Genomic DNA, 24,351 nt, shown 5'->3' on the forward strand with positions numbered 1-24,351 from the left:
CACATTTCTTCTTAGTGTTACATTCAAAGATGAGCCAGAAGTATTACAGTGTATTTCTTTTTTCAGTTTTAAATGATGGTGTGGTGAAAGCCCCTAGATGACAGCTTAGGAACATTTAGGGCAACAACACTGCTGCCTGCAAGCTGCTCTCTGGAGATATTTTGTTCTCAGTGGCATCTTTCTATTTCTGATAGAACACAAGTGTCAACCAGCAGGAAAAAGACATCTAAATTATGCCAATATAGATTTTAATCTATGTCTTTTAAATATGCCTACTTACTGTAGAAATATTGAGAAAGGAGACTTCTTTGAAGTGACATGCTGAGAGGATTTTTCCATTTTTAAAAGTAAGTATATAGTATTAACTCCAGCAACAGCTTTAAATGTGATGTGATGTGTACAAATACTGCATATGTTAACAGTTTTTTTTCCAAAATGAGCGAGAAATCAAAAGTGCCCTCATAGTAGAGAAAAAGATAATCTACAACAGAAGTGGTTCCCTACCTGGGGAATGAATGTGAGGGGTCACACAACGATTAAAGGAATTAAAATAACTGAAGGACTAAAAGGGAAAAATAAATATTTTCTATTATACACAAATTTTCCTTTTTTTTCCATATTTTTCTTGTTTTTTTCTTTTTTCTTTGGAAATACTGGATACATTCACCTCTCCAGGCAATCCAAACAATCTACGATGGAAAAAAATCTTCTTTGGTTGAACTGCTCCTAACTAAGGCCATAACCTGTGGTGAAGGGTCACACATGCCTCATTTGAAGGGGTCACAAGACTAAAAGGTCAGGAACCAATGCAGTACAAAGCACTCATTAGACTGTAATAATTAGTACAATTATTAATGATTATGCACTTGTTAAGATATCTTATAGACTGAATTTTCTCCAAAAGTGTCACACTTGTGTCTCTATTTCCCTCCTCTATAGACACATTTCTAGTTCTCAATGAATCAAATCATTGCTATTTTTCATCTGTCCTCGGACTTTCCCTCCTTTCTCCCTGTCACCTGACTGCCGCGCCCATCCACACACCTGTTCCCACTTCCCTCATCAGCTCTGCCTCACCCTCCTCCTCACCTGCAGATCATTCCCTCGTCAGCCTTTCTCCACATATTAGCTCCTCCTCTCTCCCTGAACCTTTCACACATCCTGATCGCAGATGGACAGACAGACACACTGCAGCAATATTAAAACGGGAAAAGACAAAAGAAAAGAGTTAGCAGGAGATTTTTCTTTAAATTTGACACACAAATTAGTAGAGTGGATTTACCACAGAATACAAACAAAGTGCATGCTGCTGTTTTTGATAACGTCTTTATTGCCAGTGTTTTTCTTTTGTTAGCAGTGCTTGCTAAATAACCAAACATGGTTCACTGTCAGGACTCCAAGTGTCATTTTACATCTTCAGCATACCAAAACAGACCAGTTGCACTGAAATGAAAGAAGATATTGAGTTAACAACAAGTTTGGTTGATTTGATGCTTTTCACAAAGACTGAAACAAAGAGAGAAAACAAAAATCAGATTTTCTTAATGAGCAGAGCTGTTAATTGTTTGTGAGCTGCAACCATTGCAACATACATTCAAGCTACAGGACTTTGTTAGTTTTATTTTTCTTCAGTGTAACAAACTACAACATGTCATTTTTTATTGCATTACTGTTGGCTTTGCTTACTCTACGTAAAAATGGAAAGATTGATTAATTGGAAGTTATATCAACTGAATAAATGTTGCAGCCTCAGCAATCAAAATAAGCCTGTAAATTCATGTCAAATATTACATATTCTTTATTCTTTATTAGATGTCAAATCATTTTCTAAAGGTTTCTTCCACTAATATGTCTTTGAGCGTCATTTTTATTGGAGACAATTATGTTTGAATACAAATCACTTTTCAGTGGTGAGAGGATGCACATGATGCTGTAGCATCATCTATTTACTTGTATTTCAGTGTCAGCTATCAACTCAAAAGCAACAGTAGATAGAACCTGTACTGTGGGTATGGATGCAAGCACATGGCCAACATGGTGAATGCTAGTTTTCCTTTTGTTTTGTAATAGTTTTGAAGCATTTCTGCTTCATCAGGCAGCATACAGTGGTGCAGTAAGATGCATAGAAAACAAAGGGATAGACATGCAACACGGTTTAGGAGCTGGACTCCCAGACAGCACCAGGACCACATGTCGTCCTCGTGGTCTGGTGAACTATGGAGAGTCCGTAAAGACACGTCTGACCAAGAACGGCGGACAGTAAGGCATCGTCACTAGGAGTCGTTTCTTGTCCTACAGTGTGAATGGAAGTAAAGCGACTGGTTCACGAGGAGGGTTGATGAGTTGTTCACCTGAGGTAGGAGATGGAAAAGGACAGTAGTGGACAGTAGAAACATGAGTTAACTTAATAGAAAACATTTCTTTCAGGGGTTTAAATTTTGTTTGTTGCACCAGTGTACCTCTGAGGTTTGTAAAGTGTCATATACCTGATTTACCTGTTCTCCTGCCGGTCAGTGGCGAGGCTGGTGCAGTAAAGTGTAAACAACTTTGGAGGAATCCTTCGGCTTTTTGTCGCCCCCCAGTGGCAGGTTGTGGACCTGCACCTGATCCACACTGAACCCAACAGAAACAACAAACAGTCAACCATATGAGTTCATCTGGACATCTGACTATGATCATAAAAGCAGCTCCTCATTCTGCTCCAGAACCATTAAAACATGTTTTTAATGTCCAAAAAAACTGGGATGAGAAATTTATTGTCCTCTCATAAACGGGAAGACGGTGTTGGATATCACAGAAGGAAAGAGAGGAGAGACAAGGAGAGGAAAGTGTAAGGAGACGAGAGAGAAGGCGATGACAGGAAGATAAAGAAGAAAGCAACTTGGTTGTAAAATAAAATGCTAGACATGAAACAGTAGATCACTGCTGTGGTCAACAGATGGTGTAAATGACGGAGTGAAAAGAGGAAGACGGAGACAGAGGGAGAGTGAAATAGACAGAGATGTGGTTCAGAGGACAGAGATGGAGGAGGACGGTATGTACCTGGACAACTTGGAGTAGTGGACAGTGATGTAGTTGGGGGCGGGGCTGGGAGTTTCTACTTCTGTGATTGGTGGAGCATCCTTCAGAGGAACGATGGCGGGGTGGGCGCTGTCACTCAAGTCCTCTGGCTCCTCCTGCACACACACACACACACACACACACACACACACACACACACACACACACACACACACACACACACACATCGACATTTGTTTTGGGATAATTCTTAATTGTCATTATTTTCTAGAGTTATTTTTGTGTACTGGGTTGCGTACCGGTATGTCGGACATCTTGCCCTTTCTCACTGGAAAGGTCTGTTGGGCTGACTCATAGAACATGGTGTCAGCTGTCACTGACGGACGCTGGGGTCACACACACACACACACACACACACACACACACACACACACACACACACACACACACAGAACAAGACAAAGAGTAAAACTGAGGGTTGTTTTTTTGTCTTTAACAGAGAGAACTGCATTGTGGGATGTTGCATCAAGTATGAAAAGCATGTTTTTAAACTGTCGGCTACAGGATAAACAAAAAATTAAGATTCAGTTTAAAACAAATGATTAATATTAGTAATAATATATAATAAGTACTGTACCTTGTTTGCTACCTCTCCTGACTCCATGTCCACTCTGTGCATGTTCTTACTGTGAAGACACAGGAACAATAATATCAAACCATGACCAAGTGACGACTGCTACCGCAAAAGTAATGCAAACAAACCATGAAATCCTTTTTAAATCATGTGGTAGAGTGCAGAAATAGCAGTGAGTAAACAGCAGTGTACTTCCTGTCACCTGATCATAATGGCCACTGTGAGAGTGATGAGTCCAGCAGACACCCCTACAGCTGACGCCAACGCAATGACCTTAAGACGACCTGCCAGCGGGAGGATGATAATAGAGGTTATCAACATGACTAGAAACGAGAAGAAAGAAAGGAAGGATGAATAAAAATAGAAGTGATATATCGTCTAGACTCGAGACTTGTGTTTCCAGTTGTGATTTCCAAACCCAACTCCACTTCTTCAGCTGTCTAGACTCAAATAGTAGTTTTCCACAACACCTCATCAGCCCTCATAGAGAGAGGGCTTTACATGACTCACCATGACTTATAGAAAAACAGTCAGAAAACCATGCACAAGACCATACACAACGCAGACTGGAGCCCGGACCTCATGCTGCGATAATGGCAGCAAGGTTTCATCCCCCGCCGTTTCAAACACACAGAATCCAAACAGCCCTCAGAGAAATCAACTCATTCTCTGAGATAATCAGAAACATAGATGTAAAAATGGGACAGGGGTGTTTCACTAAGCTTATCAGAGACACCTCATCTCTTCCATTGCACTTCTTAAAGTGACAACGGCGTGCACAATGACTCAGAGCGTACACGACCAGTACAGTAGAAGCAGGGGAGTGTCAGTGGAGATGAACCACTGAAGGCCTTCACAACTCATGAAAATCACCACATAAATAACATTTCTTTGTCTCTAAGGTTGCTATGAAATGAAAGAGCTCTCAGAGTGTACCTGTAGTGTTGGGAAGCTATTTAGGAAAAATCTTCTAGGGAGAACATGAGAGTCTAGCCCTGCTAGTGGCTACGTCAGGCTGTATTTAGGCTGTATTTAGGCCCAGTTATATGCGCAGTACCGATCGGGGTGTGGGGGCGTGGGGGGTGGGCTGGAGCCGCTGTATCGTGGTCCCGCCCACTTACCCGTCCGAGCCAATCACAAGTCGAGCACAAACACAACAACTAACCATAAAATCTCTATAACTACATTTATGATCAAATTGACACGTTCTATTACACAGACTGGTGACGGTTATGGAAAGTTAAAGTTACATCTCCTCTGTAGTATATTTCCCGAGCCTCCGGCTGCAACTACTTCACTCAGAGCAGCTGTCAATCACAGCTGTCAATCACAGCTGTCAATCACAGCTGTCAATCACAGCTGTCAATCATGACGTCTCACCCCCTTTTTCTTTTAAAAACTAATTAAAACCAAACTTATCTGAAAAATGAACACTTGAACAAACATCAGCATGATAGGAGCTACCTAAATGACAGTAAGAATCTTTAGGAAAAATGTATTTATCGTGGACCTTTTAGTTTGGCCCATGTCCCATCTGCTAACATGGAGGGGCCGGGGTTTATGACCTATACTGCAGCCAGCCACCGGGGGGTGATCCAGATGTTTTGGCTTCAGTTTTGGGGAGCTGTCGTCCATCTGTATATACAGTCTATGGTATAAACCAAAGTACTTCAACAAATTCAAAATTTGACCTGATGATGACTTTCAAATTATATCAGTTTGTCCTGGGGGCGGGGGGCAAAACCACAAATGTGAACCTCTTGGTGGCGCTAGATGAAAAGTCAGAGGAGGATATATCCTCTGGAGAACATGAATGTCTGAAAAGAATGACATGGCAATCTGTCTGATAGTTGCTGACTTATATTCCACTGTATAAATATACTAACAAACACTAAATGCTTTCTTTTTGCTTTAAACACACGGACAGACAAGATAAGGACAAAGACAAGTGTCGGTTCATGAATGATTACGTACCTCTGACTCGTACAGTGAGGACAGGAGAGCTGTGGGCTCCGATTCGGTTCCTGGCCTCGCAGTAGTACTGGCCACTCTCTCTGGGGCCGACCTCTGAGAAGGTGAAGACGGGACCGGACCTGCTGCCCCACGCTGCTCGGAGCACAGAACGAGAAGAAGATTCAGAGAGTGTTGGAGGACCCAAACCAACAGACAGTCCGGAGGCTCACAGAGCATGAAGACACCTTACTGACTACTAACATTTAGCACAGCTTATAGAGTTGATGATAATGTTAACCTTGAGCGGAACCACATTTTTACGATGCTAACATTGTACAGAGCCCCCGTCCAGAGCTAAGCGGTGCCACGTGAAGTTGTCCACTGCTGGGTTGGCCTGACTGCTGCAGGTTAAGGTCAAAGGTCGGCCGGCGTCCACCACGCTGGAGGGACGAGCCAGAACTGAGGTGTTCTTAGGAGGGTCTGGAGAGAGAGGAAGAGAAGGATAGACACACAGGGTTAAGGAAGGTTGTTGTCTTGTGAATTATGTTCTGCAAAGAGACGGATGTGTCAGCATGTCCTCAGATAAATATTTATAACAAACCTAAACCCGGAAAAAAGACACAGCCACTACTTACAGAGTATAGTGAGTGTAGCAACAGGGGAGGTTTGGTATCCTAACCGGTTCCACGCTGTGCAGTAGTACTGACCAGCCAGGTGAGCACGCACTGAGGGGAACGTCAGGTTCTGGAAGGTTCCTTTAGCCAACACATGGTCGCCTAGGATACGATACCAAGCATACCTGCAGGAGGGAGGACGGTGAAGATGATGATGATGATGATGATGAAAATGATTGTAGGACTGGGCAATATGCAATAATATAATCTTTGGTCCTTGATGATTCGATTATATAACACTGGGTTTTATATACAGTAGGTGAATATTTATCAATATTGAAATAGTTTTTGTCCATGTTGCCCAGTCCTTATTCACAACACCGTGAAGAAAAGTGAAAGTCTGATAATGACAAATGCAAAAATCATGATAGTGATGACAAAAACAGCAAAAAAAACGCATCACCATCATGTATTAGTTGGTAGAAACTGATGAATCTGGAGGAGAGGTATTGAAGTATTCGTCATACCTGCTGGCAGGAGGGTGGGCGTGGCTGACACAGCTCAGGTTTACAGATGAGCCCTCTCTGATATCAGCCGGTGGACTCACCAGCACACGCGTGTTCTTTGGAGAGTCTAAACAGGAGCATCGTTTCTGTCATGTTCATGTTTTGATCCATTTAACTGACCAAGAGCTTATCAATAAAGAATGTGGAAAGAAACGGAGGCAGCACCGAACGTGCTGAGTGGCCGATAACGTCCACCAATCACAAGCGAAACTAGTTGATATGACATATACTGTAGATACAGTCTGCAGACTTTTTATTTTTTGGTATTAAAGGCAGTAGAGTTTGTCTCACTTCCTACTGAATCCACATGACAGAAGATTACTACAGTATTATGTCTAGAGTTTAAAATAGAGCTGTTGACTAATCAGTGTAACCCAGACTAACCTCTAACAGATTTACACAACAGGACCTAAGATAGAAACATACAACCTCACTTAATATGGGTTCACAAAGGTTTTTGAATTCTGATCTGAGAGTTTAGTTTTGATTCTGAACTGCAAACACGCCCTGCCTGTGGTAACAATGCAAACATCCAACAAACTTACAAGTGACGTTGAGTAGCAGTGGTTTGGATCGGTCTGTTCCCAGAGAGTTGCGTGCTACACAGAAGTACTCTCCTCTGTCGGTGTACTTGAGGTGGGACAGGCGGAGCTGAGGCCTAAAACTGTCTGGGATGCTGCCGCTGTCCATGTCTGGAGAAGAGATAAAGATACACAGATTAGTGCACACATGAATTCACATTACGAGCACAATCTTAAGTACTATGAAATATAACATTTTATTTCCTGCAATTCTAGAGGGAAACTTCAAAGACTTCAGCTGTTCATGAATGTCCAAAGAAAACTGGATCCTACTCTGCTTCAACAAATCATTTAGAGACCTTCACTTGTCCAACTGCACAGCATACATCCCTGTCATCAAAGACTTAGCTCATATCCACGACACAGAACAGTAAGCGTCCTGTCATCACTGGTGAAAATACCACGGCAACATGCTGTCCTGTACCTTTGAACCAGGCAAAGCTCTCTACAGGTGGAGCAGCGTCACTACTGCAGGTGAGAGTGACCGACGCCCCATCTGACACCTCCCCTACTGGGACGACTGCTATGGAGGTGGACCGTGGACCGTCTGCAGGGGAAGAGGGTGTGAACAGGAGGAAGAAATGGGGACAAAGAGGACAGAAAAAAAGGGAGAGATGAAATAATGCAAAATGTAAGAGCAGTTTACACTTTATTAAACGTAGTTCCATAATTTCACCTTCATCGGGGCCAGTAGCAGGTGGGTACTGATCATTTTTCCACAACAGAATTGTTAAAATACATTTATCTACTTGTGTTCTCTGTTGTGTCCCAAAAATAACACAATACTTGTATGGGACTGGTTCCAGATGCTCCCTCTGAAAGCATGTTTAGATGAGAGCAGGTATTGTGAGATGTGTTTTTGATTGGGATTACTCACGTCCCAGATCCAGCGAGAGCGATGGTGACTGTACGTTCTGAGGTGGGATTGGTCGACAGGTGTACCCTCCAGTATGTTGCCGATCAAAGCGGTTGATTATCATCCATTTCTCATAGGAGCCCAGGTTTAGTCCGTTCCTGTGTGCAGAGCATCATATCATAACTACAATAGATGCTGTGATCCACTGTCTGGGGGATCGATGTACAATAACACACCTGTACAGCGCGAGGCTCCTTCCTGGAGCAGCACATCCTCTTGCCTGGCAGCCCACAAACACTGTCTCTCCGATGCCAAACATGTTGGCAGGTCTTGCTGGATGGACCTGGACCTGGAGGTCTGAAATACACACAGACATTCACACACATGCACAAAAACCACTGAGTCCAGCTCAGCGTTCGTTTGCATGAACCTACCTGTTACATCGAGGGTGATGGTGTTAGGGGAGGTCCACCTCCCCAGCGGTTGGTCTGTCTCAAACCTGAAGTGGTACTGGCCCGCATCACTCAGCTTCACAACACGGATCTGGACTGAACAGCTGTAGTAGCTGCCCCCGATGTAGCTGCAACCCACGGTTCATTTGTCATATGTTTCACATTTACAGCGTGTCATCTTTTTAAAAAGAGTGTTTCTCCTACCGGGTGCGTCCGCGGTACGACAGGCTGATCTCGTTGGGGTCAGTGTGGTGAGTGAACTCCCTGCGACCTTCTGCAGACACACGGAACCACATGACCCGCTTCACAGTGTGACCTGTTGAGTTAAAGAAAACAACACAAACAATCATGGAGGAGGAAAAAGGTAGCAACATATAATAAGGCTTTAAAAGGATAGTTTGGGTGTTTCTCAGTGGGGATGTATGAGCTACTTATCCATAGTAGGTGTATTACCTACAGTAGATGACGGTCGGCACGCCCCCAGTTTGGAGAAGCAGACAGGAGCGCCGGCACCAGAGCAGTACAGTGATGTGGACGGGGCCGGCAGAAAAACGTATTTTAGCCACCTAAAAGAAACGTTCGCCTAAGAAAATTGATATCCGTATAAGTGTACGATATATTTAGAATAATTTCTGAAGGCGAACTGAACCGAAAGTGAAACATATCTATACAGTTTTTGTCATCTGAGCCTGCTGGCCTTGAAGAGAGCATAGATAAGTTTGACTTTCAGTTCAGTTCAGTTCCATGTCAGAAAGGAGAAGGAAAGGGCTGTCTGACAGCAAGATAAAGCAGTGAAAATATTCTAAATATAGCGTACACTTAAACCAATATAAATTTTTTTTAGGTGGGCCTTTCTTTTAGGTGGCTAAAATAAGTTTTTCTGCTGTCCCCGTCTACAGCAGTATATTGGTTTGCTCCGGTGTCGGTGCTCCTGGTCTGTTTCTCCAAACTAGGGGGCGCGCCGACCATCATCTATTGTAAATAATACACCTGTTATGGACCTCAACCCCACTTCAACACACCTAAACTATCCCTTTAAGGTTTTAAGCTCACCTCAGTTGCTTGGAACTTGGACACATGTAGCATCCAGAGCATTTTATGGCTTCATAAATCATCATAGATATTTGAAAATAAAAACAAATACAAAAATGAATAGACAAAATAGAACTAGAGAAGGTTTATATATATATGGATTAGATACCTGATGGGTAGTCATAACGGCAGGGCAGAGTGACAGTTGTTCCTGCCCACACACAGATCTGACTCCTAGAAAATGACACACTCCACCTGCTCTGGATACCTGTAGGACAATTTAACACCACAAACATGTAAAAATCATAAACAGCAAGAAATGCAAACGCTACAAGTATATACACACATGCACAGTTAAAAGGAGGCACACTAAAATACACACCTAAAAACTTCTGCAAATCACACCAGGCTGATACAGTAGATGAAGAACGTCTCTAACTGTCTCTACATCTGCTCTCGTGATTTTATGAAGCATCTACTGGCTGTCACATCCACAAAATATATGCTTGCCATATAAAATAAGCTACCAAAGTCTTAGGGAATACATACTTGAAGACTAAAAGAGGTGTAAATTTCAACTGGCCACAAGTAAAAGTTTTCCTTCAGTGTGGCTCCTCAGAGAAAGACTTGTCAAACCACAGCTCTGATCCGCTCAGAGAGTGACACATAAAAATGTGAGGCAGTGAAAACGAGCCTCGGTGTGCAGCCGTGGTGTCATCCTGTGCTGCTAACTGCCTGCCTGGCTGACTACCTTGCACAAAAGACAATCAATACTTATAAATAACTTGAGCGTAAAGGCAAGGGCACCTGGCTGCAGGACCTTAGGTGCATAATGGATCCTATAAGTCAGTCATTCATCTTTCAACTGTTGTTTTAAAGCATGTATGACACATTTATGGTATAATCTGGAATACAGTACAAATATCTGACAATTAAGTTCATCTCTCATCCCCATAAGTAATAAGAATATACTTATTAAAGCCTTGTTCAGTTCAGTTTTACACCTCATGATGAAAAATAAAGTTTCTGATGTGTTTGTTGTGTTTTTTTCGTCTTACCTGGTAAAGCTGAAAGGATGGTGCCCAGAACTAACGCACCTGCCAACATCTCCGCTGACACGAGCTCTGTAATGTTACCGGAGAAGGAAGAAGAGCACAGGGAGACAGAGAGGTGAACAAAACATTTATCAAAAAAACACCACCATCTAGATGAGTAAATGTGAAGCACTCACCCCTTAAAGTATCTTCATTCAGCTCAGTCAGTCAGACAGAACGAGGTCTGAGGGATGCATGCAGTGATGGAGGTGAGCTGTCTGAGGGATGTGTGCAGTGATGGAGGTGAGCTGTCAGAGTGATGGTGATCAGAATCAGGCGGTAGGAGACAGGAGGAGGAGTGGAACTGGCAGATGGCGGAGGATGAGGAAGAGGAAGTAACTTCAGCTACCGTCCTTTATTCCATCTTTTAAACTTTCAACTGTTTCTATTTTCATTCTGTTTTCCACTTCTCCTCTTAAGACAGTCTCTTAAGGTCAATGATGTGATGACTCTGGTTTCCTGCTTTGTGTTATTGTGACAATGTGACATCCTTGTGATCATGTCACTTTCACAACATTATTTTGTAATAAGTATTTTATTTATTTTTTATATACATATTGTCACATTTGGTCAACAAATCAAATGACTCCTATATATGCACAATAATAATAATATGCAAAATAATAATCTAACAACAAATAAAATATATGCAAAATAAAATTAATAATAATAATAAATACAAAATAAAATACAAAAAAACACACAAATCAAATAAACTGTATATTCCTACATTAATCTGCATGTTTCTTTCACAACATTTTTTGTAATAAGTATTTTATTGAATTTGTATGTAAACATTGTCACATTTTGGTCAACAAATCAAATGACTCCTGTATATGAATACTACTACTAATAATAATAATAATAAATGCAAAATAATAATAATAAAATACAAATAAAATATATGCAAATGATAATAATAAATAAAAAGAAAACACAAAAAAACAACAACACACAAATCAAATATATTCTCCTACATTAATCTGTATGTCACTTACACAATTGTCTCTTTTATGTAATTGACGGACTATTTCTTTAGGAACTCTTAGCAAGTGTTTTTTTCCCCAAAATTAGTATTCCTTCAAAGCAATGTTCATTAGCATACATACTCTATGTAAATAATACATACAATATTATTAATGTGTTCACCAACTCATTAGAAAAAATATTTAGTTCTTTAAATGTTAAATCCTCCACTATAGTTACTATACTATACTATACTATAGTTGCTTATTTTTTTGTGTTGGTTTATCAGAGCTTTTTTTTAGTGAAAACGGATGCATATTAAAGCGCTTTGAGAGGTCGGAAGACTAGAAAAGCGCTATATAAATGCAAGTCCATTTACCATATTGTACCTGGAAAATCCTCTGTTGAGAGCGGAGAGTGAATCAAAACAGTAAAATGCTTCATAGATCTGAGAGGAACTGCAGAGACAGGTGATACTTCTCTATCAGCAACACCATTCTTCATTATTTGACCCATTGTTCATATAAAAATATCGATGAGTACAGCTTTAACTAAATATTCTTCATGATTAACAGACATGAATCGATTGCACTGTAAAAGCGAGTCGATCTTCACTCTGACATTGGAGCAAACTTTGATCATCGTGATTGACTGATTGTTAAAAAGACAAACATGTACGGTTCATTTGTAAAATGTATTCAGGCCTGTTGGCGTACATTAATATACATAAGTCAAGCAGACGTGGACTCGGCAGCCCAGATGTCCTCTCATCCATGGCTCTAATTGAGAATTGCTGGCACAGAAGACTACCCACAACCAGACGTGGGGAGGTTCGAGACCTCTCAGTCAACTGTGTCCACTTAGCCTGATGAGTCTAAATGACTTTAACATGCTACCCTGCCACAACTCGGCCAATAGATGTCAGTTTAGCGTCACGACTCGGCCAATTGGCTACTTAGCCCAGCTTTGACCCAGGAGTAATGATGATGTACAGTTTAACTTTTCAGTCAATCTCTATTCACAGTCATCCAAGTCAGGGAAGGAAGGGGGAGTTGTAACTTTAAGGTCTCAGAGATGATATCTTGATCTACATCTGGAAATCAACGCTGACGTTTTACTTATTAGCCGACTGATCAAAGATGATGAGGAGGGGGGGCAGTATAAGGGATCAGTGCTGATGTTAGGAAACATGGATGTATATCCGATTTATAGCCTGCTAGATTTTAGGACCCGCAGGCCTCTTTTTTGTTGCTCTTCACAGAAGAACAACAGGAATATGTGTGGCCTTAATGAGTATAAGGTTAATATGTAAGACTCAATATGTTCCTCATGTGGGTCCTAAAAAAGATTTTTTTTAATTCAAGATTATGTTTTTGGCATTTTTGCTTTTATTCGATAGGCAGGCCTCTGGTGGACTCAGGCTGTCTGAGGGGCAGGGACGAAAAACAAAGGGCACCAGCATGCAGAAAGTTTTCTAGCATGTAGGGAAGCCTATGTAGCATCATGTCTTTTTAATTTTAAGACTACTCTAGAGAGCACTGCATCATGTTTTCTCCAATTAAAGGCACCCTAGAGGGCACTTTATCATGTTTTCTCTACTAGAAGGGCAACCTAAAGGGCACTTCATCATGTTTTCTCCATTTAAAGGCACCCTTAAGGGCACTTTATCATGTTTTCTCTACTAGAAGGGCAACCTAAAGGGAACTTCATCATGTTTTCTCCATTTAAAGGCACCCTAAAAGGCACTTTATCATGTTTTCTCTACTAGAATGGCAACCTAGAGGGCACTGCATCACATTTTTTCCATTGGAAGGGCAACTATAGGGCACTTTATCATGTTTTCTCCACTAGAAGGGCACCCTAGGGCATTGCGTCACGTTTTCTCTACCATAGGGGCATCCAAGAAGACACTTTTGCAGTGTTATTTTCAAACACGGGGGCACCAAGGGGGGGGCGGTCGCACCCCCCCTTGAGTCGACCAGTGTAGGCAGTAGACAGGAAACAAGAGAGAGAGGGGTATGACATGCAACCCAGGTCCTCGACTGGAATCGAAACCGTGGATGTTGCGGTAATGTGGTACGCCTCTTAACCATTCGGCAATCAGGACGCTCCCTAAAAAAAATACAATTTTGTTCATGAGGTCTGCGTTATGTTTAGTGGGGAATCTGAACTCAACTTTAAACAGCCACCTCTAATAAGGAACAGAAAGCCTCTGGTTGGGAGAGTTACCTTCAGAATATAATCAAAATCCTCAGGATATGAAGTTAAATGAACAATATATTCCAGTTCACAGATCGCTAGGTTGGATTATGGGTTGGGAGCCGAAATGGGTCGCAGGCCCTCCTCTAGTGGGTCTCCACATGACAGGAAAAGTTTGTATGATTTAATGATCCTGGATCCCAGGAAAGAAAGAAAAAAGTCATTTTGGTCGCTGGCTGAGAGGTTTTCAGAACCTTCCCCCTCCGAATACTGTCTGTATTATGTTGAGTAGGAAGAGTGGTGGGCTTTGAGCTTAACCTGTAACCACAGAATGACTTCAAAAGGATCACGGCACACTAATAGGTCAAAGCCTGATGTAATCTTAATCGAAAGCAGACCGGACTAAACGAATGAAGAGAAACAGATGGATGGAGCTAGATTAAGTGTGACTGACCACAAACAGAGAGAGAAAGAGGGTGAGAGAGGGAGGAATGAGAAAGTCTGAAGGGGAAGGTAGGAGAAAGGGGGGGGGGGGGGGGGGGAGACAAAAACACAATGAGGTAAGGTTGGAAAAAAAGAAAAGAGATGAAGCACAGGAAGTTGAGAGGAAGAGGAGGAATACAAAGAGGGATTTAAAAGAGTGTTAGGATTGTCAGAGGAGAGAGAAAGAGGAAGAGAAATGGGGGAAAAAGTGTGAGAGGGAGCAACAGACAAATGTATGACAGCGTGTCCGACCCTTACGGTAGTGAAGGTATCCATCCGCTGACCGCAGCCTCCAGGCCAGATGAAGTGTGACCGTCTGGTGGTCAGACTGGACCTGAAGATTTTCCGCTGTTGCAAAACACTTCCTGCCTGCTGTTTTCATGTAATGTGACCGCTCACACAGTTCGCTCCCCTGCCATACTTTAAGTTGTACAATATGTTATTTCTATGTTATTCCTCATGCCCACAGATTAGACTCTTGGCTCTCCGGGCCCTCCAGCCTTGGACGGACTCCACATAAGCAAATAATGATTCGACTGTCCAACATGTGTTAGTCTTCAAATTGAGTGGTGCTCTCCACGGGGGGAAGTCTGGGCAAGACTGACGATGATCAGAGCTACAATCATATCTGACAAGGTGATATGTTGTTCCTGTGCTGTCTTTTAGGAGCTCCACACGATGACATGATGAGCGGGATTTTTGCCAAGAGAATCATCGAACCAACGGGGGGATTAAATAAAAAGAAACAGAGAGAGAAGGAAGGGGTTTCTTCTTTGTGCAACTGATATAAAACACAGTATTTAGCCATTTAGACACTTGACTTTCATAAATAAGCCAAACCAAACACTCGATGAATTCTTAAAACTCTTAAATCTTTGAAACTTATTGGAGCTCTATTAAATTTACCCTGGTTTTGCTCATTCCTGTCCCATTCACAAACTCTGCTGCAGGGTCGTATTTCTGCTCCTCGTCTGCCAGAGACCTGTCTGTGGCTGCTGTGGTATTCCACGCTGAATGAGTCATGTCTGGTGGTTATTATGGGCAGGCGTTTGGCTCCCCCCGTCTCTCACCCCGTCTAGTGGAAGCAGACAAAATTACATCTTTTGTTGAGCCTCGTCCAGCCGAGCCGACTAGGATCAGGTTCTCAGTTAACCAGGCTAGATGAGTTAAGGAAACATTTTTGGTTAGTGACATAAGATGACGTTTTAACTTCATGTTAGGTTGATTGATTCCACTCTCTTGTTTTAAAGTTAAAGCTGAGGAGAATGATGAAGAATACACCTGATTTTAAAGGTGCATATGTGGATATCAAAACATAAACAGTGTGCTGAGAGGCAATTTGAGGATTTGAGGCTACTATTGTGGCCAAAATAAAAGAAACCTGTGAACCTTTAACTCTGAAAATCAAGAGTCAAATCTGCTGTTTAAACCTTAAAGCTTTAAACCAACAGTAACTCAGGTGTTTGGTGATCAGAGACGGGCATGTGTATGTCTATACTGTATGTCAATCACTCAGCCAGTTACCTTGGGGGTGGGACTTAGAGGTGTAGGACGTGTGCTATTCATTGTGTTGATTTGAATTCTGATGATCGGTTTCTCTAAATGTTTCTACAGCACTTTTACCTAAGCTGGTTGGATTAAGATGAATTAATATTTAGTGGGCTAACTGACTTGCCCACGTCTCACGGGAAGGCATGTAAATAGCACGATATTACATAGACATTCCGCGTGCCATGAGTATGCATTTTAGCCTTTTCGTCATTTGTACACCGTTTTTCGTGTTTAATTTTTACACCACGCAAACATCCGCAGTTGGGTGTAGGCAAGAAAACCACTAACTTAGGTTCAGGCAACAAAACCACTTAGTTAGGCCAATGAAAAACGTCATGGTTGGCATTAAAATAAGTACGTAACACATAAAATGAGTAAAAAACATACGGAAACAACGTAGTAACACAACTATGGAAAACCTGTCACAACGTCACAAAAAAACATGTGACAAACGTCGTAATTCCACGATACAGAATGGGCAACCAGAGCCCGGCCAAGAAATAGTATGATCCGTAACCCCCCGTAAAACTACAGTGCATTGTGTTTAGACGCTGGTGTTTGTACGGATTAAACAAACAAGACATAATGTGTTAATAAGTGAGCTTTAGAGGTGTTGGGAGATGGATTTTGTTGCTTTTGCACCTAGCCAGGCTGGCTGTTTCCCCATTTTCAGTCTTTATGCTAAGCTAAGCTAACCGGCTGCTGATGGTAGCTTCACATTTACTGCAGATATGAGAGGAGATCTTAACTCTCTGCAAGAAAGTGAATAAGCTTATTTCCCAAAATGATGAACTATTCCTTTAATGTTTAATTATGATGAAAATGTTCCCCTACTTTTAACTAAATGTTTTATTTGCCTAACTATAACCGATGTCATAACATTGGAAGAAAACATTCAAAAATGTTGTAATTATATAATCCATTTTTTTTTTCTTTTTACTAAATCATCAATCAATCATATCAACATTTAGTTTGCTGCGTATGTTAAACCTTTCTAGGCGACTATATAAAAATTAATCTGCAGACCACGTGTTGCATTGGAAAGGATTAATGCACAAGACAAGAAGAGCACACCTTGTTCACCTCTACTGTCAGCCACATCTTCCCAGCTGGGAATCTTCAGCGGCACAGACGACTCTCTCTCTCTGTCTCTCTGTATTTCTTGTGTTCTCAGATATGAGTAAAAGCCATTTCCTGGTTGAGGCTGAGAGAGAACATGTGTGTTTTCTGTATGTGTGAGAGAGAGAGAGAGACACAGCGTTGTGTGTGTGTGTGTGTGTGTGTGTGTGTGTGTGTGTGTGTGTGTGCCTGTGATGGTTTTACCATGTGTAGAGTCCTTGTATGGGACTGAATGAAGTCGGATATGAGGGAACCTGTCAGGTCTAGGCTACTGTCGGAAACCCTCCTTCTATTACCTCCTCCTCCTCTTCCTCTTCATCCTACAAGAAGACATCCAGGATATATATATATATATATATATATATATATATATATATATATGTATATTTTGTTGTTAAGTTAGTATGGTATACATCATTTTAAAGTCACAATGCAACATTTGGCAAATGTTAAAAACTAATATTTTAAATCTGTGAAAAGACCAATGGACCGACAACTGAACCGTACAACTGAATACATTTATTATAAACCTGAGAGTTTTAAAAAGCAAGTCTGTCCTTCATCTACAGAATCTGGGAAATAAAAAAGTGATGATTTACTTTTGAAATTATCCAGTTTAGCAAATGAGCTGAAAAATAACTAAAGGATGAAGACAATGATTTGTAATGCTGCAAACCAGACTCTAAAAAACAAACCAGTCGTGAATGTGTTTACTATTGTTGGGCAGGTTAAAAGAAAGAGAATCCCACTAAACATTAGCATTTCTGTAAATTCGTTATTTAACCCAAAATGGCTAAAAACTCCCACTAAATGCTTCAGTTACTATTCATCTGGGTTTTAAACATTATAACTACCACAAAATTAATTCTCAAGACAAACAGTTAATAAGCTGTTTCACATTGAAAATCACAGTTTGTTTTGTGGCTTTGGGGACAAATTAATATGTAATACAAGTAATGTTTAAATGGTGTGAGATCTGTAACAAGCTTTTGATCACAACTGTACAGGCTACAGCGCAATGCCGTGTGAATCAAGACCGTACACAGGAAAAGGTGTATGAATGACACAATAATGCATAAGGCATTTAGCGTGCAATAAGAACACCTTTCTTGCTCTTGGCGTGTCATTTGTACGCCATGTAGTCTGAACCTGTACTGATCGCGTAAATATACAACGGAGTCAGAGTTAGTGATGTAATCAAAAGTGAGAGACACGTTTGTCACATGTTTGTCATGTGTTTGTCATGTGTTTGTCATGTGTTTGTTATGTGTTTGTCATGTGTCTGTCATGTGTTTGTCATGTGTCTGTCATGTGTTTGTCATGTGTTTGTTATGTGTTTGTCATGTGTTTTTTAGTGACGTTTGTGACGTGTTTTCCATAATTATGTTATGTTGTTTCCGAACTTATTTTACTTAGTTTCAGACTTACTTTAAACCCAACCATGACATTTTTTTTCTAACCTAACTAATTTGCTTTGTTGCCTAAACCTAATTGCGGACGTTACCTTAGTTTTGGTGTGTTGCATACTTAGCCTAAAATGCGTCCTCATGACATGCAGAATGTCCGTGTAATGTCGTGCTATTTAAACACCTTCCCGTGAGAGCAGCATGGTGAATCACACCTTTGTGGAGCTCATTATGTTCCATTTTTTTGATGAGATTGTGTAACAGAAGATTAGACTCAACTGGTAAAGCACTTTCTCATCCCACCTCGTCACATACTGGCGCTTTGTCAGACACCTTGGCGTCACTTTTTCGGTCGCAGTAAACACTTTTTAATGTTGTGATTAAATAAAAACAGTTGTTTAGGATAAGGGCAACAAAACTACTTAGTTAGGTTTAGGCAAAAATAAAATGGTTGGGCTTAAAACTACTACGTTTTTTATAGTGCAAATGTGACTTGATGTTGTGAACATGGGACGTGAACGAACAGCTGATTGTAAAGTGAAATTGAAACTTAATGCACGGGACACACACAGCAGTCTCCTGGAAGAAAGCCTTGTGTTTGTTGGATCCATCCACCCCCCCTCCCACCTGCGAAAGGTGCCTTGTGCGTTGGTATCGAACGCGGACAGCTGTGACAAAGTGTTGGTATTTGACGCTCTGGGAATGAGAACGGGCTGGGTAAATTATATTAATTGCTGGCGATAAAAAATCCGCAATTGGCTGGGCTGTTAAATGTTCAAATCAATTTGCTTTTCTCTTCTTATTGTCAGAGCGGTTCCTTTGTGACTTACAACTATGCAATCTTTTGATTAGAAAGCCCAAAATATCCAGAGATATACTACAAACTGTGGGGTGGTACAAAGGGGGAGCAATCAGATCTGGCTGGTGTCCAGTCCCCACCCTGGCAGCCCTCTGGCTACGCCCCTGGTTTCACGTGGTCCACATGGAACCAGCTCAGTCCAGGACTTTCCTGCAGTCCCAACCCCAGTCCTAACCTTAAACTCAAACCCTGTAATTAGTTTTTTTTTCGAGGGAAAATGCTCCACACAAGTCATTTTCTGGTAATTGACTGCAAGCAGAGTTTAAATGGTCACAGACACACACACACACACACACACACACACACACACACACATCCACACGAGCAGCCTGCATGCATGCGTACACACACACATAAACACACTTACTCATATACACAGTGGTCGTGCAGCTGCGGCGTGTGTGATAATGAGACAATCCTTGGAGGGGCTCATCTGGACTGCGTTATATCATCTCCCTGGAAACGGTCCACCACTCTAAAATAGGACTGTTTGCTCCCAGTCAGCTGCAGCATGATGTCATCCAATATAATTCCTACAATCAAGAGGGAAAAAAAGATATTTGATGACATGTGAATGTGCAAAGAACAGTGGTTTCCTTAAATGTGGAGATTTTTGTGGTGCAGACTAATTCGGAGCTCTGTCTGCAGCTAATGTTTGTCTAAACAGAGGCTCGCCATAAACAGAAAAAATACTTGTTGCTTGAGCCCTTGCACCTGTCTCTGGTTTTCTCAAGTGCAGCTAAAAAAGAAGCTCTTTTTAATATGCAAAACACGTTCATTATCAGTCTGTTTTACCTGATCCTGCTGCTTTATCAACCTTGATGCATAGACGGGACCCAAAAAAGTACAAAAATATGTAATAAACATAAGGAAATATACCTCAGTCTGGGTCTTCCAGGTGTTCCACTTTTCTAATGAGCTTCACTGAGCTACTGACTTCACTAGGTGTCCCCCCCTGCTGTGGTTTGTATTACTAACTCCACATCTGGACGGGCCACTTTTACAGTACAGTTACAGTTTTACAGTAGAACCGTATGCAGACACAGTACTTATAATTGTAAAGAGACTTTCAATTCGATATACACTTGTCTGTCCTGGGTTGTAGGTTTGAACGTCCGAATAATGAGCTTCTTCTGTCATTTCTTAGAGGACGTGAATCTATATGACTGTGAGCGTGACCGTGTCACTCTCGCCTCAAAAGAGCCTCAGATTGGCCGGGTCTGGTCTGTCTCCCGAGCAATAGCTTTATTAAAGACTGCATCTGTGTGTGTGTGTGTGTGTGTGTGTGTGTGTGTGTGTGTGTGAGTGTGTGTGTGCGTGCGTGCGTGCGTGCGTGCGTGCGTGCGTGCGTGCGTGCGTGCGTGTGTGTGCGTGTGGTTTACTAGCCGGCTGTGGTGGTTCTAAGGGGACAGCCCTCTCCAGCTGCTGCTTTACAAGACTGTAACATCAAACACACACACACACACACACACACACACACTTAACACAAAGGTTTGACATACCGCTTTCACTTCAACCCTCAGCCTCCCTTAACAAGTTCAACAAATGAACTCTTCTCCTCCTCACTTCTTCCATTCTGCACATACCGCTGATCTTTACCCTCACACCTCCAACCGTCGCTCTCCCTTCTTTAGAGATACAATAAAATATATACACAGCACAAGAATTGTTCATTAAATGGCTGTTCTACTGTTTAATACATTGTATATGTCGTGCAATATTCCAATGTATGTGGATAAGCAAGATAAAAAATCAGCTCAACAGGTGTAAATCTGTAGGCGACCCTGACCTTTGACCTCCTGGAGCAGGACAAGCAAAAAGCGTCTCTTCAACCCTCCCACCCTGCCGCCCAATAATTTAAGTGATACTTTTAAAGAAGGATTGTTTTTCACTCTTCAAGGTCTGGCCTGTGAACGTCGCTCCGCTGCTGCACCGCAGTAGTTCAGTCATAAAGTGCAGTACGAAATATGAAATGCTTGGACTTGACCTGACAATAAAACTGCCCTTGCACTTTTAATATTTATTTGTGTTACACCGCCACTTTAGTTTTCCCAAAGTAAAAACTTTTTTTGGAAAATATTAGACATTTAAAAAAGAAGTCTGAAAACCAGAGAACTGGAAATCTGCCAGTGTTGACGAAGAGATTTGGCTTGTTACTTAGTGTTGAGTACTTTTACTTAGTCAGCAAATACTGCCGCTAGTACTTACAGTAAAACCATAAAACCCATACCTGCTACAAGTGGAGCCTTATTACCGTACCGTATTATATGTTTGTGTGTGGAAATGAGTATTAACTCAGGTTATTGTTACATCCCATAACAGTTTCAAAAGGTGAACTGTAATCGAATAGTGTACAATATTATGTATGTTACAGCATGTAACATTTATATCAGTTTGCCTAATGGCGTCTGTATATTAAAGTTGCAACGGTTTAAATGTTCACATCCAGAGCTAACATGCCTTGAGGTCTGTAAACTGCACATGGATTAATATTTAGTAACACGTTGATGCTATGATCAGTAACAATGCCCAAAAAGAACAGGCAAAAAAATCACTGCTCTGGGAGGCAAATTGTGTTTTACTCTTAATAGGAATAGTTTGACAGGGAAATAAAAGTCTCTTGTCTACGAGACCGGCCTCTAGAGAGAGTGAAGTGAAGAGAGTTGAGCTTCTCAACCCTGAAAACGTCAGTACATTTTTCATAAAATATTCAAAATCTATACAGTTGATTTGTCGCTTCAAAAATTCTCAGAAGTGAATTTAATGATGAAAAAACCTACCAGTGTTCGGACCGGGTAGCCTTCAGAGCTGCCGTGGTCAGCTCCGTTTAGCACATAGCACGGATGTATAAAGAGAACAGTGTTTAGGTTTAGAAGCAGCCAATTAGAGGCAGAGTAGTAGCGGGTCTTCCAGCAAGGCATACTGGGTATAGGCGCGATCGCACATGCGCAGAACGGATCGAGTAGCCAGGACGGATCGGGTACTGACTCTCCCTGTAGGCTATTCAGTCTTTATGCTAAGCTAAGCTTGCTGTGCTGGTGCTCGCTTCATTTTTTATCATACAGCCATGAGAGACGTGTCAATCTTCTCACCTGACTCTCAGCGAGAAAGCGAATGAGCCCATTTCTCAAAATAAGTTCCTATTCCTTTAAGGTTCAGATCATCTTCTCTGTGGTTGACAATGTAACTATTTACAGCCTCATAATCAGGTGAATGAATTTCTTCAGGATGTTTTTCTCTAATGGTTACTTACTTTGTGAATTGTTACATACAAAGCCTGCCCATACAGTAGGTCAAAGACGCATACAGCTTCAAGCAAGCAGATGGTGGTTTATTTGTATGTTTACGTTTTATTGTCTCCCACAATAATTAATTAATTAATTGATGCTAAACTGTCGTCTTTACGTCTCTTTGTATAAATACTGTATATATATATATAAAACATTAACAATGTTTTGTAGTTGTCAGACTTGGTGGTAAGTCCCCCCCGTCTCTCTCTTTCAGTGATGTGAGCTCGTTGGTATTTAAAGCAGCTGGTCATTACAGCATGGAACGTATAAAGGGGACAACCAGAGACTTTTGGAAAACCATTGTGTGAACCATTTTATTTATTGTTACCTGTGTCCATCCATTCATTATGATCGACCCTGTTAACAGAAGTCATTTATTTCATTTCAGATTGTTGACTAAGTCCACTGAGCAAAGACATGTCCAAAAGACATCAATTCAACGTATCTGTCGACCGTCCAAAAGACGTCCACCTTGGAGCCAGAATGAAAGTTTATGCAACGTCTTTTTGAAACGTCTTTTTAACGTTCAACTATGGATGTCAACCTGAGTTGCACGTCCACAGACGTCCAAAAAGGCCCCTAACCAGACGTTTAAATATTGAACCCAACTTGCACGTCCACCAGACGTACAAAAGTGGGTCTGGAATGACGGACATTATACAGACATGATGTGAACGTCTTCCTGACGTCACATGTTTGCTGGGAAGGTTAGGACACATAAAAGTGAACTGCTTTCAAGTAACTTTTTGTGTGTGTCTCGGTGAGCTCAAACTGCTTTCAAGTGTGGCTCTGGAAATGATTGCAGTGAAGCAGCCAGGGTACAACAGAGCAGGGCTAAGCTCATATAACCAGTCGGGGGAAAAAAACAACACATGAGCGGTGGGCAGAGATGGTGGCAGATGGAGGGAAGGAGTGAGAAGTGAGTGAGAAAGCGGTCGGGAGAGTTAAAGAGAAAGTTAAAAATACAGAGAGAGAGAGAGAGAGAGAGAGAGGTGAGCTGGTGAGTGAGTCAGGTGGTCAAATTGTTCCTGCCACCTCATTAGTGGCAATGACATCACAGCAGATTTCTCTTTTAGTGTGCTACTACCGCTCCACCACTGCTCTGCTACGGAGAGGTAGGGCTGCTACCGGCCACAGGCTTTAACGGCGGAGTCTGGGGAGCCGCTTTTATGTTGCCAATAACTCAGAGCGAGTAAAAAAGGAGGCTGAATTGGAGAAGTCTTCTTTGAGCTGAGTAATCACAGCTCGGATTTTTTAATATTGGTTACCCTCCATCGTGAATAGACTGTATGCCAGCTGTCTGTATTGGACTGATTTAGTTCTAACAAAGCCTTTGGCAGTGCTCCTATAGGGGATATGGCTCACAATAATGACGATAGAGAGCTTTCAAAATTGTTTATGCTGCAACAAAGCAAATATCTCACAGGTGACAAGCAGTTCATTTTCTGTGTCCGACATTAATTCAACAGGAAACAGAGGCCTAATAGTCATTAGAAGAGAGATTTAAGGCTGCAGGAAAGTGAATTGTGTCTTGATTTTTTTTTCTTTTTATATCCACTGACATGAACCAGACCTTTCACCTCCACTGGAATAAAATGCTGAGGCTATAAGAGAGTATGGAGAGAGGTCTGGCTATGTAACTGAGAGTACACTTTGCACATAATCAACTTAACAT

The 24,351-nt window shown here is 41.6% G+C and overlaps 1 protein-coding gene across 3 annotated transcripts; it reads right to left on the bottom strand.

Annotated features, from left to right (window-relative positions):
- Positions 1–1,309: 1,309 nt before the first annotated feature.
- LOC141779777 (B-cell receptor CD22) lies at positions 1,310–11,201 on the bottom strand. 3 transcript variants are annotated; one of them, XM_074654791.1, is made up of 19 exons: positions 10,941–11,201; positions 10,768–10,833; positions 9,879–9,977; positions 8,882–8,993; positions 8,660–8,805; positions 8,462–8,582; positions 8,247–8,383; positions 7,794–7,916; positions 7,334–7,480; positions 6,750–6,855; positions 6,244–6,407; positions 5,939–6,088; positions 5,630–5,764; positions 3,858–3,939; positions 3,659–3,707; positions 3,321–3,407; positions 3,043–3,176; positions 2,487–2,613; positions 1,310–2,351 (listed from the first exon to the last, which is right to left on the bottom strand). In XM_074654791.1, exons 2-18 carry the CDS (start codon positions 10,814–10,816, stop codon positions 2,511–2,513), a joined length of 1,944 nt encoding a protein of 647 aa, XP_074510892.1. In that variant the 5' UTR covers positions 10,817–10,833; positions 10,941–11,201; the 3' UTR covers positions 1,310–2,351; positions 2,487–2,510. The 3 variants fall into 3 exon arrangements, with proteins under 3 accessions (XP_074510892.1, XP_074510891.1, XP_074510893.1); XM_074654790.1 differs by having other exon boundaries at positions 2,496–2,613; positions 10,941–11,197; XM_074654792.1 differs by having other exon boundaries at positions 2,496–2,613; positions 5,630–5,761; positions 10,941–11,192.
- Positions 11,202–24,351: the final 13,150 nt, after the last annotated feature.

Source organism: Sebastes fasciatus, chromosome 12 (assembly GCF_043250625.1).
Source record: "Sebastes fasciatus isolate fSebFas1 chromosome 12, fSebFas1.pri, whole genome shotgun sequence".
Lineage (NCBI taxonomy): Eukaryota > Metazoa > Chordata > Actinopteri > Perciformes > Sebastidae > Sebastes > Sebastes fasciatus.